Source organism: Squalius cephalus (genome assembly GCF_949319135.1).
Source record: "Squalius cephalus genome assembly, chromosome: 3".
Classification (NCBI taxonomy): Eukaryota; Metazoa; Chordata; class Actinopteri; order Cypriniformes; family Leuciscidae; genus Squalius; species Squalius cephalus.
Genome location: NC_137124.1, coordinates 12395875 through 12410300, shown reverse-complemented (window position 1 = coordinate 12410300; position 14426 = coordinate 12395875). Strand labels below are relative to the sequence as shown.

The 14426-nt window shown below is 37.3% G+C and overlaps 1 protein-coding gene across 1 annotated transcript; it reads left to right on the top strand.

Annotated features, from left to right (window-relative positions):
• Positions 1-3760: 3760 nt before the first annotated feature.
• Positions 3761-4522, top strand: LOC307155237 (macrophage mannose receptor 1-like; the record flags this gene model as incomplete). The annotated part of the gene is made up of 1 exon (XM_079865798.1): positions 3761-4522. One exon carries the CDS (start codon positions 3761-3763, stop codon positions 4520-4522), a length of 762 nt encoding a protein of 253 aa, XP_079721924.1.
• Positions 4523-14426: the final 9904 nt, after the last annotated feature.

The following is a 14426-nucleotide window of genomic DNA, read 5'->3' as shown; positions in this document are numbered from 1 at the left end:
TTGTGCATTTTAAGGGATACATGTAGATGCTTTTTAGGGTTAATTATGGATTTATGCATGTTCTATTATGTTAGCACAGACACAGTCAATTCACCTTGTTTATGTAATGAATATATTCACAATGCTTTGGTGCCTCTGTGTAAAATGTTTTAACTCAAACAGACCATTTGTTGATATTCAATGTATGGTTGAGACTACCTTGGAGGCATGGGGACAATTGTCATACTTCTGAAAGTAACAGCTTTTACACTGGCACTTACTGTTGATATGGAAACTTTTGACCACAGAAATGTGAGCTATGCTGGGGCTTTCTGACTGCGCTTTTCTATTCTCATTCTTACAGGTTGGCTGCAAACTGAGCAATAGGTGGGCTCAAAGTCCAAAACCACAAGTGCATGATGCATGAAGCAGCAGCCTCTGCAAACAACAAACAACAGCACAGCTTCTCACATTTCTGTTCTACCTGAAGGTCGTTTTGTTCCTCTAAACGTAAGGTAGGTTTATTGATGTGAATGAAATCCATTGATCAAATTCTGCCTTGCTTTTTCTTGATAGCTTTGGTGTCTGTATTCAGGGTAGACTTTTGCCTTGTTACTTTAACGTTTAATTATAATTGCCTATGTTTATTAAAAGTGCTTTCCATCTGCCGAATATACAAAAACAAAATTGCACTTTTTTTTTTCCCCTAGACACAGAAAACCCTGACTTTTAAAATTGCAATGTACAATTTATCTGTAAGGTTCTGTTATTAGTTATAGTTAATGTGCACAATTAATGTTGTTAATACAGCTGTATGCAACCACATCAATCAGTTTTTATTACATCATTTTAGGCTGTTTTTGAAGTTTAATTCTGCTATTTCCATTACAGTGGCAGTCTGTTGAGAAGAAGGAGGGGCGTTTGATAAGAAAGAGACGTGTCTCGTGAGAATACTGCTGGTAGACTGTGTGGTTTTGTTGATGTGAAGGCGGGTCAAACTTGTGGTTGGAAAACATCTAAACATTGATACACAAACATTCACATGCAAACAACACATGCCATTGTGTCCCTTTAAGCATAACTTATCTGTGCGTAAATTATAATAGTTAGTGTATATATGCATTTTATACTAATCAATAGATGTTTTAAACCTTGTGTTTCCTGAATCAAGATGATACTTAAGTATTGCAGTGCATTTTGTATTAAACTAACAACAAATGATTATATGTGAATTACATGCAAACCTCAATGAATAAGTTGGTCCGTTGATGTTCACCTCAGCAGAGCTCAGTCTGCTCTGAGCAACTACTTCCTCTCACTGATGCTGCAGGAAATGCATTCATTGTCTCCGCCTTCTGTATTACGTCTCACTTGCATCTTTTTCTTATACAGAAAATAACTCTTCGATGCTCATGATTTAAGGTGCTAAAAGTTATTATTTCACATTATTCATTATTTCACAACAATTACCCACAGTTTCTCTGATTAATTAATAATTTTTTTTTTTTTCTTCTGTGAATAAATTAACAAATCATTACTGATAAATGCGGCTAATGACTCATTGTTGACAGAGACATTTAAAAGGTTACTTTCTTCTACTTGTTCAGCGTTTTGAATCGAACACCCGAAGCATCATTTATAAAATGTAGCGTAGAAACCGTCCTACATTTGATTTGATCATTTTTCAAATGTGCGTACCTGTGATTCAGAGAATGAACGTACAAAAAATGTGCCTGCGCCTCTTTTCCAGATGTGAAATCCTCGTAAACGCCCACTAATCAATGTCATTAAAGGGATAGTTCACCCAAAAATGAAAACTTTGTCATTACTTACTCACCCTCAAGTTGTTCCAAACCTGTATGAGTTTCTTTCTTCTGTTGAACACAAACAAATTTTAAAGAATCGTCGGTAAGACAGTTGATGGTCTAGTTACCGACATTCTTTAAAATTATTTTGTGTTCAACAGAAGCAAGAAACTCATACAGGAACAACATGAGGCTGAGTAAATGATGACTAAATTTTCATTTTTGGGTGAACTATCCCTTTAAAATATCAAAGGGCTACTTGAGAATGGCGAGAGACATGCATTTCTTATATTTTCAAATACCTGCAGTAGGCCCAACTCTCTACTATACTCTCTGCCACAAGGAAAAATGTGTGCGTCTGCTTAGAACCTGACATCATGTTGTGAGGCTTTTAGTATTTGCATATTTCCATTCAGGAAAATCTGCTAATGCATTCAAGCAAATACAAGACTAACTAACCCCAGGTTGAGTGACATCCTGATATACACATTTTTTTCACGTCGAAGACTATATATATATATATATATATATATATATATATATATATATATATATATATATATATATATATATATGATTGTTGGCGTGGGACACTCTAAGATCAATGTTTTGTAGATGAGGTCCCAGGTGTGGTCATTCTTCAGACTGCTCACGATTCAGATCTGCTGCATTGCAGACAAAAAGATTGACTTGCCATTTAAGAATTGGGTCTAAAAAAAAAGAAAAAAAGAAGTGAGATTTGAATAAAGCTGCGTTTTCCTCACTTTAATGAGTTTATCTACTAATGTTTGACTTTTTCCCCCTCTTTCCCTCTTCTTGAATCTTCTCTGCTCCTATGACGTTATGGAATATTCTGTATTCTGCTCAATATTTTGCCCAACAAAGTCAAAACATAATACACAAACTGAGAAAACAGAATTTTGATTACTGATTCAATAATATTTATTTGAATATATATACATTTATCACCTACTTCTCTGAATTCGAGCATGGTTGAACCAAACCAGTCTGTTTCAGGGCAGATTGTAGATTTTGCTCATATACAGGCTTTATAACCCAGATTTAAAAGTGTTGTATATCAGGATGTCACACATTTTGTTACTTTTGTATTTGCTGGAATGGATCAGCCGATGCATGGAGAAGTGTGACAGAACATGTGTTACTCAAATACTAAAAGTAAAAGTGTCCCCCTCTGAACATAGCATTAATGCTGAGCATTCACAAAGTGAGGAGACAAATATTGTCAGCTGGGACAATGGAGAATCAAACAGTGTATATTTAATCTATAATAAAGTGAAGATTATGCACTGTTATTTTACAGTACATACCTAAACTACCTAATCTGTATCTAGCTACTGTTAGATCTACCTGAAAAAAAAAAATGAAAAAAAAAAACAACAACAGAAAAACACTGTTTATTTAATTTGTATCTTGGTTCCATTGTGTTTATTTGTGCTTTTGCTAATTGTTTTATTATTTGTTCTTATTATATTACCTGTCTTTAATAGTTTTAAATTTATAATTTATAATCCATATTATTTATATTTTATATTATATTTATAATGTAGGTACATTTACTAGCCAATGGTGACTCGAGCTTCAGTGTGTCCAATGAGGATTGAAGGGTCAAAATAAAAGTTTCTTCAAAATCTACAAAAACACTAACAGCTTTTTTGTGTGCGTGCATGTGTGTGTGTGTGTGTGTGTGTGTGTGTGTGTGTGTGAGACAGTCTTACAGGCATAAAAACACAAATTTGCATTTGTTTTTTTAGAAGACTAAAGTGTATTTTTCTGCACTTGCATGTTTTCTTTGCTTCAGTATGATTTGGATATTTGCTACACAAATACTTGCCTGACTGTCTGGTTGGTCAGTGCCTTCCAGTATTCTTTTTTTTTTGTCTCTCACAGAAATAAAAAACACTCCTTTATCGCTGAGCACACACAAAGGCTGCGCTGAGTAGATCATCTGTATAGAAATGAAGGCTGCCGTCGCTGTGCTCCTGTTTTTGAGTCTCTTTAGACTGAGCTTCAGTCTCTACAGAAAACACTTCTTTGTGAATGAATTAATGACCTGGGAAGATGCACAAACGTACTGCAGAGAATACCATGATGACCTCTCCACTGTCAGTACAGAAGAGGCACAACTGCTCTCTCCAAATCCCAGAGTCAGTTATTATTGGTTTTGGATTGGACTGCACATAAGTCCTAACAACCCAGAACAATGGATTTGGTCTGGAGGTGAGGATGAAGAAATTGACAATTGGGACACTGGCGAACCGACATTGGCGAACCCATACATTGAAAAGTGTGGAGTTGTAAGAAAATATAATTATAAACTGCACAACGCTCTGTGCTCGCTGCATCTACCATTTTACTGTATGCAGGTCTTTGAGCCCATTCTGGTGCATCAGAACAAGACGTGGGATGAAGCCCTGGACTACTGCAGACAGACCTACACTGACCTGGCGAGTCTGAGATCTCAGATGATTATGGCAGAGGCGATAAAAAACACCATAACATCCCAGACAGCTTATGTGTGGACTGGCCTGCGCTTTCTTGCTGGTCATTGGTTTTGGGTCAGTGGACATAATCTTCGATATAAAGCCTGGTCTAAGGAGGGGGAGCTCCAGTGTCCTGCCAGAAATCTGCGCTGTGGAGCTCTGGATAGAGAAAATAATATTTGGAGACCCAACAATTGTGAGGATAAACTGAACTTTCTCTGTCTTAAAAAGCTATAAATGTGCTTCATGTTGTAATTTCTTCATGTAGGCCTATATATGATATTGATTCTTTTATAAATCATGAATCTATAGAAATCTATTGCTTTACAGTATGTATGTATGGTCGTTAAAAATAATGGATTTTTAATCTTTCATTTTAGTCGTGTCAACATACTGTATACATTGTCTTGTAAAACAATGTTTAGCTAAAATCTTTTATGGGCTTGCAGAGACATTATAAATTATATGTACTATTGTAAAAATACAAGATTTAGATTCTCAGTTAAATTTTAATAGCCATGTTAAAAAGATCAAGGTCAAACTTAATCAAAAGTTAAACAATTTCTTATCATAAAGCTATATGATATAAAATTATTTAACTTTTGTTCATGCTTTGTTGTTTTTAAACTCAATGGTATTTTCACATTGCCTATATCAAACGGATTTACAGTTTGGTCTAGGACTAACCAGGCTGTAATGTATCAGATTGAATGTCTTTATAACCATGCCTTGAAAATTTTGGATAGGAAGCAAATAAGATATCATCATTGTAAATATAAGATTCTAAGTTTTGCTCATTTTGTTTGTTTTCACTATGTACAGCTTGTATTCAGGTGTTTAAATGATCTCGCCCCTCAGCCGTTATGAACTTGTTTCATGTTTAAAAAAAAAAAAATATATATATATATATATATATATATATATATATATATATATATATATATATATTACTGTTGTTATAATTTTATTCTGTAAAACATCTTTTGCTCAGACTGCCTTCTCGGTGAAAGGTGCAATTTTGGAATTCACTGCCTGATAATTTAAATTCTGCTGCAAGTTTTAATATTGTTCAAAAAACGAAGTCTTGGTTAATTCAGCAACAAACTTGTTTCATGTTTTTTATTTTACTTTTTTATTACTGTTGTTGTAATTGTAGTCTATAAAAGGCCCTTCTAGAGACAAGTGTTGCAAATTAGCTTTATAAGCACTACAAGCAGTTGTATCTGTTTATTGTATCCGTCCCTATCCAAATAAACTGAAAAAATATACAATTTGATGTGCTATAACAGGAATTGCTCACTTGTATGTTATGTTTACCACACCACAAATGTTCCTCCATTCAAAATTAGGCATGGTTTTGGTCAGCTTTTGTGTACACTATTCCCATATGTGCATGTACTGTGTGTGGACAGGCCAGGTTGGCTGCTTTGGATATATCAGGATTCACGACCCAGCAGCATATACATGTTGTTGGGTTTTCACTGTGCAAAAGAAAAAAAATATGAACACACAATCAAAGATCATCATGACAATGTTCTTTTTATATAAGCTACATCTTGCATGATAGTAATAATAATAAAAAATCTTGGAACACTATGTCTATCTGAACGAATAAAAGTATAATAAAATATTTTACTCTTGTTCATAGGTTTGGGATATATTTGCTGACACAGTGGTAGGGTTGCCACCTTCAGTGAGGCAAAATAAGGGACATCCTTACAGTGCCAATTTTTTTTTTTTTTTTTTTATAAATATTAAAATAAAAATGTGTCAAGAGCTTAACTGATTATTTCATCATGGCAACTTGACAGCTCAACAATAAACCATGAGAAAACATGGAATCAAGTATGTGAACTTGCAGCAGAACACATTTTACATTATTATTTTACATTTGATTATTTTATTTATTTCTTAATAAATCTTCAATATATGTTGGTGTGCCTTGAGCAGTTATTCTGAAACAGTAGTCACTTTTTTGACAATTTTGCATGGATGGGATGATTCTTTTAATTTTATTTATTTATTACTTAAATTATGACTACATTATTCTGTAATTATTTGTCCAATTTTTATTTGAATAATTTCACACTTTTTAAACTTTTTTAAATGCCATAAATTGTGTATGACAGATAGGGCCATCATTTATTATTCATATGATATGATTAATATTTATAAACAATGAATTAATAAATAAGATTAATTATGATCTATTAATTAATCTAATATCTAATAATGTCTACAAATATAATAGTTACCCGTCTACCAAACTCTGACAATGTATGGGATATTATATTAAGAGGTTATATATATAAAAAAGGCCTATATCTTTAAAAGCAACGGCAACTTGCTAATTTTGGATAAGATAGGCCTAATATTGAAACTATACGCAAAATTAACATGAATCTCCTTAATGCGTCTACTGAAATGTGTTGTTTGTAGTCTATTCCGGATCACTGGTATTCCTTTTTATCACGATAAATTTGTTTTGGATGTGTATGGTTACTGTAAACATTTGTTAGTGAATGCTTTAAACCGGAGAAATGTTGTTAGCGTGTCATTTAATTTTTTCGAGTGATAGACAGTCAACCCTGGAGCGCCATCTCTTGGTTGCAACTATGTCAATAAAATGCTGTCATTGCCTGTTCAGAGAGATTTATCGACAGGATAATATTTTTTTCCTATTTCAGCCATCATCAATCAATGACAAAATTAACGGAGCGCACAACTGATGCTGGCGCGTGCAGTAAATAGGCTTGTTTGAGATGAGCAAAATCTGCGCAGAACCGATCACCGGTGATCAGCGCGAGATGCATGCCAGTTAGAAATGTGTCCGAGTGCGGTCCGCCTTGCTCTGATGTCATGCTGACGTATGTCAAAAACTCTCGCGAGCGCAAGGCGCACGTGTCGGATTCTGCAGTCGAACGCAGTTGCTCTCCACTGACTGCGCTGATCAAAAGCATGATGGGAAACAACTTGCTGACGACACAGCTTAATAGGCTTGTTCATGCCGGTTAGAAATTTTGTCCGACTTGATGCAGCGCCGACGCCACGTGACTGTGACGTGTGCCATCAAAGTACCGCGAGAGCGATTTGAGAGTAGCCGGAGAACTCAGCCAGCGCAGCTTCTCAAGAGCGGCTGCACGAGGGCTGATGACGACACAGCTGTTCCATGATTGGCCGGATTCACCGCATGACAACGATCACGTGTGTTTCGTGTTTATTCGAACACCTTTAGTTCCTCTAAAGCTCACAAATCAGTTTTGTATAACAGTAAACACTCTTTTCATGTAGTTGCGATGTTATATTGTGTCATGTTTATCAAATTAAAACTGATTAAAAAACGTAGACTCCACTTCATTGAAAGTAGCTTATGTTGACCTTTATTCTTGTTCACACAGACGCTGTATGAAGCAGCACATAAAGTATTGAATGAAAATGTCTCTGAAACATCTGTGCATTATTAGGCAAATATTGCATTTATTTCACTTCAGCTGTGGTAAAGTATGCAAACACCACGTGAGCGGTCACTACGGGAACCAGAAAGTGTCCGACTTCACGTCTCCGTTTGCAGCTCCTCCCCGCCTGCACGCGGCTACTCTCGCCGATCGGTTACATCCAGCCGCAGCCGATGTCGAACATACCTCTCCTCTGCACGCAATGCAAGCCCTCGCGCGCACATGATCATTCCCCACACTCTCGGGCTTGATATCCTCCATAGACAGTAAAAGAAATGGACACGGCGACCCCATTGGTTTCAACGGAGACAAGTGAAGTCAATTAGAAGCACTCACTTCCTGATGGCTGAGTGTACTGAAGAGACTCAAACTGAGCTTGACGACGTAGATGTGACGTGAGCAACCTGTCTGTCTTCTAGTAGCTGTGCCAAGAGAAATCTGAATCATTCCCTTCCGAAACTTGCAGAGACGGAGAGTGTGAGTAGGAGGTGTTCATGAGCTAGGAGCAGGAGCAACTTTTGCTAAGTATTCTGATTCATTATTTTGTCACTTTGCCTCCACGTCCCCCCGATTGCCTGCGAGCTTCTCCTCCTGTCCATATGGTAATTTCTCTACTGTGCAACAGAGAGTCGCTGGGTTATGACGCAATCGTTTGCCTATTTTTTACAAAAACTGCTTCTATGGGGCCATAACGTAAGATACAAGGTAATGGAGCCTTTATACATTTTTGTGTTTCTTTAGAAATGAATAATGGACAAATGGAGTCTTTAAACGCCTCAGATGTAAAGTTATTCGCTGTCAAAGTGACGCCAAAATGAATAGGAGTCAATGGAATGCTAACAGCAGGTGATGGTCTGCTAATCAATGGCGGCCCCCGGGGAAGCTTCAGTTTTTTATGAAACATTGCCCCCCTGGATCTCCTCTCGACTGCTGCTTTTGCTCCCTCGAACACTTTTATTTTTGGCAGTCAAGGGGCGGGACTTACTGTTTTAATAACCTCAAATGTCATTGGTTACTTCCCCTTTTCCGGAAGTCAGTTGTGATTGGACGCCTGTCCAATGACCCGTAATTCACTTGACTTCAGACATGATATTTGTTTTATTTATTTATATTAATGTGTAATGTGATTTAATGCATTGGTAATATAGAATATATTCTTACCAGATACTTTATTAACAGAAAGTCATACTAGTGATTGCATTGTGTTGTTTAGAGATATTTACTAACTGTAATGACGCATTTCCATGGTTATTAGCATTGTAAATCTACCAAAATTCTTATAAATTTTTACATTTTATATTTATAACACTATGATTTGTGTTATTGGCATTAAAATATCTAAAAGAAATGGGAAAATGGGAATACAAAGTCATATTTGCTGTAGTTCACCACTACATTACCACTATACTCCCATTCACCACTATTAACGTTTACCCAACCAAAATTATATTGGATCTGAGAACCTCAGAACTGTAAAAAGTGTCCATTAAATAGTTGAAAATATAACAAGGGCATTGGATGAAAGATAAATGACTTGTTTATATCAATAAGCAAGAGTTTTGTGTAAGCTTTTTGTTATCATCCTGTGTATTACTATAATGGTTATTAAAACAGTAAGTCCCGCCCCTCGACTGCCAAATAAAAGTATTAGAGGAGAGGAGATCAAGCGCGAGAGCGTGGGGAATGATCATGCGCGCGCGATGGCTTGTATTGCGTGCAGAGGAGATGTCCTGCGCGCGCGCAGGGTTTGAATGAGCTCGCGAGTTCCCGTTTCCTCGCGTGTTATCCTCTCGCGAAAGTCAATAGGCTTGTTTGAGATGCGCCTTGCCTCGCCTGAAATGTATGCGAGAGTAGGCGGGTGCAGTGAGAGGAGGAGTGGAAAAAAGCGCAGGCAAGCCGGACAGATCTCTTCTCCTAGTGGATCTGACACCTGCGAGATCAAAGATGGAGATCGCGGGATTCACGCTCGTGCTACAGACATGTGTTTTTATTTATTTTATTTTTTTATAAAAATTAAATTGCATAACCCAAAGAGATCGCACTGTCAGATAGTTTGGGAATATTCACACATAACAAAACATGATATTAGAGTTTTAAAATCAAAACATTTTAAAAGAGAACAATACATCACAGTTGTTTAAACCAATGAATAGGCTTGTTTGAGATGAGCAAAATCTGCGCAGAACCGATCACCGGTGATCAGCGCGAGATGCATGCCGGTTAGAAATGTGTCCGAAGGTGTGTTCGACACAGCTGAAGTGAAATAAATGCAATATTTGCCTAATAATGCACAGATGTTTCAGAGACATTTTCATTCAATACTTTATGTACTGCTTCATACAGCGTCTGTGTGAACAAGAATAAAGGTCAACATTAAGCTATAGCCTACTATCAATGAAGTGGAGTCTACGTTTTTTAATCAGTTTTAATTTGATAAACATGACACAATATAACATCGCAACTACATGAAAAGAGTGTTTACTGTTATAAAAAACTGATTTGTGAGCTTTAGAGGAACTAAAGGTGTTCGAATAAACCATAGACTGTAAAAGGAATAAACACGAAACACACGTGATCGTTGTCATGCGGTGAATCCGGCCAATCATGGAACAGCTGTGTCGTCATCAGCATAGATATCAGGCTTGTTCAAATTGAACCGGCGCTGCAGAGACCGATCGGTTTATGACATCAAAGTACCGCGAGAGCAATTCAAAAGCATAAGGGGCCGTCTACTTTCTATTCGTTCTCGCGGTACTTTGATGTCATTCACCGATCGGTCTGTGCAGCGCCGGTTCAAGTCGAACAAGCCTAACATATAAAGGCTAGATGGCTCGTCCGCGCTGCTGGCCAATGGAGCTCGACATCCGCACACGGCGGCCATCTTACGACAGGGTGCTCGCTCACTCATAACATGGTGCATGTACTTTTAAATAACCATAACTTGCTCAATTTTCTACCGATTTTCAAACGGTTTGGTTTGTTATAAACGTCAGAGATGTAGCTATTATACTGCATACATATGAATAATTATGTTCAAAATGTTTAAGCATTCAGAATTATAGCCACGTTAATAACGTTTGTAAGAAACCAAACCGTTTGTAAATCCGTCCAGATTTCAGCGAGATAAGAGGATTTGTGTGCGTGCTGCTCACTCACCTTAATTCACAGAGCCCTGTCCTAAGATGGCCGCCGGTGATGCCGGAAGTGACTCCGCCTTGAGCCATAGCCTTTATATGATATCTATGGTCATCAGCCCTTGTGCAGCCGCTCTTGAGAAGCTGCGCTGGCTGAGTTCTCCGGCTACTCTCAAATCGCTCTCGCGGTACTTTGATGGCACACGTCACAGTCATGTGGCGTCGGCGCTGCATCAAGTCGGATAAAATGTGCGACTATGTCATGTTTGAATGAACCCAAACTCTGAGTTCCCGTTTTTCCTCGTGTGTAGATCTGTTATCCTCTCGCGAAAGTCATTTACTGCGCGCACCAGCATCAGTTGTGCGCTCCGTTAATTTTATCATTGATTTTTCCGCCATAATGTTGTGTGTTCCGTATTTTCTTACATCTGTTTAGAACTAGCTGTGGTCGACAAGTGAATGAATCACTCTTTTGAGTCGGTTCTTTTTCGTGAGGTGGACAGACGGGTTAGGAATTGGAATTGGTTCGAGATTCGATCAGAATCATTTGGACGGTTCAATCACCCAGTCCAAAAAAATAAAAAAAAAAATAAAAAAAACCCACCCTAAGTAGGATGCTTTACAGCAGAAAAAAACCTGATTATGAATATGTTATCAGTTGAAACAAATTGCAAAAGCGTCCTATTTTTGGCAGCAATAAAGAAGTTCTTCTGGTCGTAGGCTACAGCCGCTGAATGACTACAGAAGATAAAGTCACAGACAAAAGATTCAAAAACTTTGCAACAGGCAACAGCAGTAACCTACACGAAAACACTGAAAGTATCATGGTGCACATAACCATGACATGCTGTATTGTTGTTTGGCGGTGTTGTTAGCAGAGCTGGACAGTAACAGAGTACATTTACTTGAGTACAGTACTTAAGTACAATTTTGAGGGACCTGTACTTTACTCGAGTATCATTTTTGGGGAGTACTCATGACTTTACTCAAGTACATGTGAGAGGCAAATATTGTACTTTTTACTCCACTACATTTCTATCCATAACTGTGAGTACCCGTTACTTCTTCTAAAAAAAAAAGGAAAAAATAAACATCTCGGACACCCTCAATTTGTTGTTTCCCTCTCAAATGTGATTGGATTGTGCAGGCGCCACTGATTGGGACAGCTTATCACCTTCAGCTTTCCGCCAAAGTCAACTCCATGGTCAGATTTAGATAAGAGACGAAACCATAGACGAAACAATGGATGAAGATGCAGCAGGTCCATCCCGGGAGCGATATTTTTTTTCCCAGGATGGTAGGGCAAGACTCATGAATATTCATTAGGGAAGTCTTCCCTGATTGGTCTTAACCTCAGTGCCGGGTAGGTTTAGGGGCGGGGTTAGGGGTAGGTCATCAGATCAATCAGGGATGACTTCCCTAATGAATATTCATGAGTCTTCCCCTACCATCCTGGGAAAAAAAATATCGCATCCCGGGAATGTGCCAACCCGTAGCCCCACCTCGCCAGACTATTTCAATTTTCTGAACAAGTTAATGATAGTTTTCGCTTCAAGTGTTTGCTGTGTTTACCAATGTAAGCACTGTGGCAGTAGTAATGCAATATTTAGAAAATTTACTCTTGTACTCTTGATACTCAAGTACTTTTAAAAACAAGTACTTTAGTACTTTTACTTAAGTAGACATCTGACTGTAGTACTTTTACTTGTACTTGAGTAAAATTTAGCAAGGGGTATCTGTACTTTTACTCAAGTAATGAAGCTGTGTACTCTGTCCGCCTCTGGTTGTTAGGCATGCACTTTACATATGCAAAACTGTAAAGTTTCAATGGGCACACTGCAACTGAATGTTTTTTTGTTCTGTTTTGTAATGATGTTTGGTTCTCGAAAGCACGTTTACCCGCCCGACAAACACTGAGCAGTCACTCACTCTTATTAAAAAAACGATCGACTCTTATGAATCTGTTGTTTGAAGGCTATTGAATCAAAATCATACAGCGCAAATTAGTGTTGTCGGGTTCACAAACAAAAGACTCATATCCGTTTATTCTGTTCATCAAATAATGTATAGCCTAGCCCTAGCGTGACCAGTGCATATCCGAAAGAAGGTGCTAGAAGTGAGAGGTATTCATTTTTAAATTTTGTCACGTCCGAATCAAAATTAACCAAGAACTATGTTGTATTCAGTGGTATTTTATACAAAATGAATGAATGAAAATATGTTACTAAATATTTGGTTTATTTAGTAGCGTATTAGGATTATGCCACTGCAAAAATTCTGTAAAAAGAATTCGGTTACATTTTATTTTAAGGTGTCAGTATTACAGTGTAATTATACATTTAAGTACTGAGCAAAAATAATTAACTACATGTAGCCTTCTATAGGGTTAGGATTAGGATGAGGGTTTGGTTTAGGGTTAATTGCATGTAATTATGCATAATTTATAGTTATTACTACAGTAATTACATGTAACATAGGCCTATGTAACAATGACACTGTAAAATAAAGTGTTACCAAGAATTCTGTAAATGCAATTTATTTCTGATTTGATAAACTGATCATCATCTGGCAACACACTGTTGGGGGCTGTAAAAGTAAATGCAATATTCCACTGAATGCTTTATTCTAAACATTTCTTTCTTAAAATACTCAAATAATTTTTAATGGAACCATCAATAAACCAGAATCTGAGCTATTAAATTCCCTATGATACCCATCCCTAGAAAAAAATGTAAATATCATTTTTTTATTATTATTATAATGATTCTTCTGTATATTTATGTAAAACCATGGACACTATTTGGTTGTTATACTCTTATTTTTGCTTGGATGGATCACATGTTTTCTTTTCTCTCAGCATATTTGCAATGATGCATGATTTCTTAAAATATCTGTTACACAAATTCTTGAAGGGTCTGGCCTTCTGATTGGCCAATTCCTTGCAGACTTTTTTATTGGTCTCTCATTTGAGACAAATTTGAGATTTGTGATAACATTATAGCTGAGCACACACAAAGGCATTACAGTGTAGATCATCTGTATAGAAATGAAGGCTGCAGTCACAGTGTTCTTTCTTTTGAGTCTCTTTAGACTGAGCTTAAGTCTCAGAACACACTTTTTTGTGACCCAAAAATGACCTGGAAAGATGCACAAACGAACTGCAGAAATTACCATGATGACCTGTCCACTGTTAATAAAGAAGAGGCACAACTGATCTCTAGGGATACAGACTTCACATCTCGATTTAACTGACTATACATAAGCCCTAACAACCCAGGAGAATGGATCTGGTCTGGAGGTGAGTGTGGCAGGCTAAAACAATCCACTTCTAAACTGCACAATATTCCGTGCTCTCAGACGCTGTCATTTTACTGTATGGAACTCGTTGTCCCAATTTTGGTCTATAAGAATAAGACGTGGGATGAAGCCCTGGACTACTGCAGACAGACACTGACCTGGCGAGTCTATCTCAGACGATTATGGCAGAGGTGATAAATAACATCATAACATCCCATTATGTGTGGACTGGCCTGCGCTTTATGGCTGGTCATT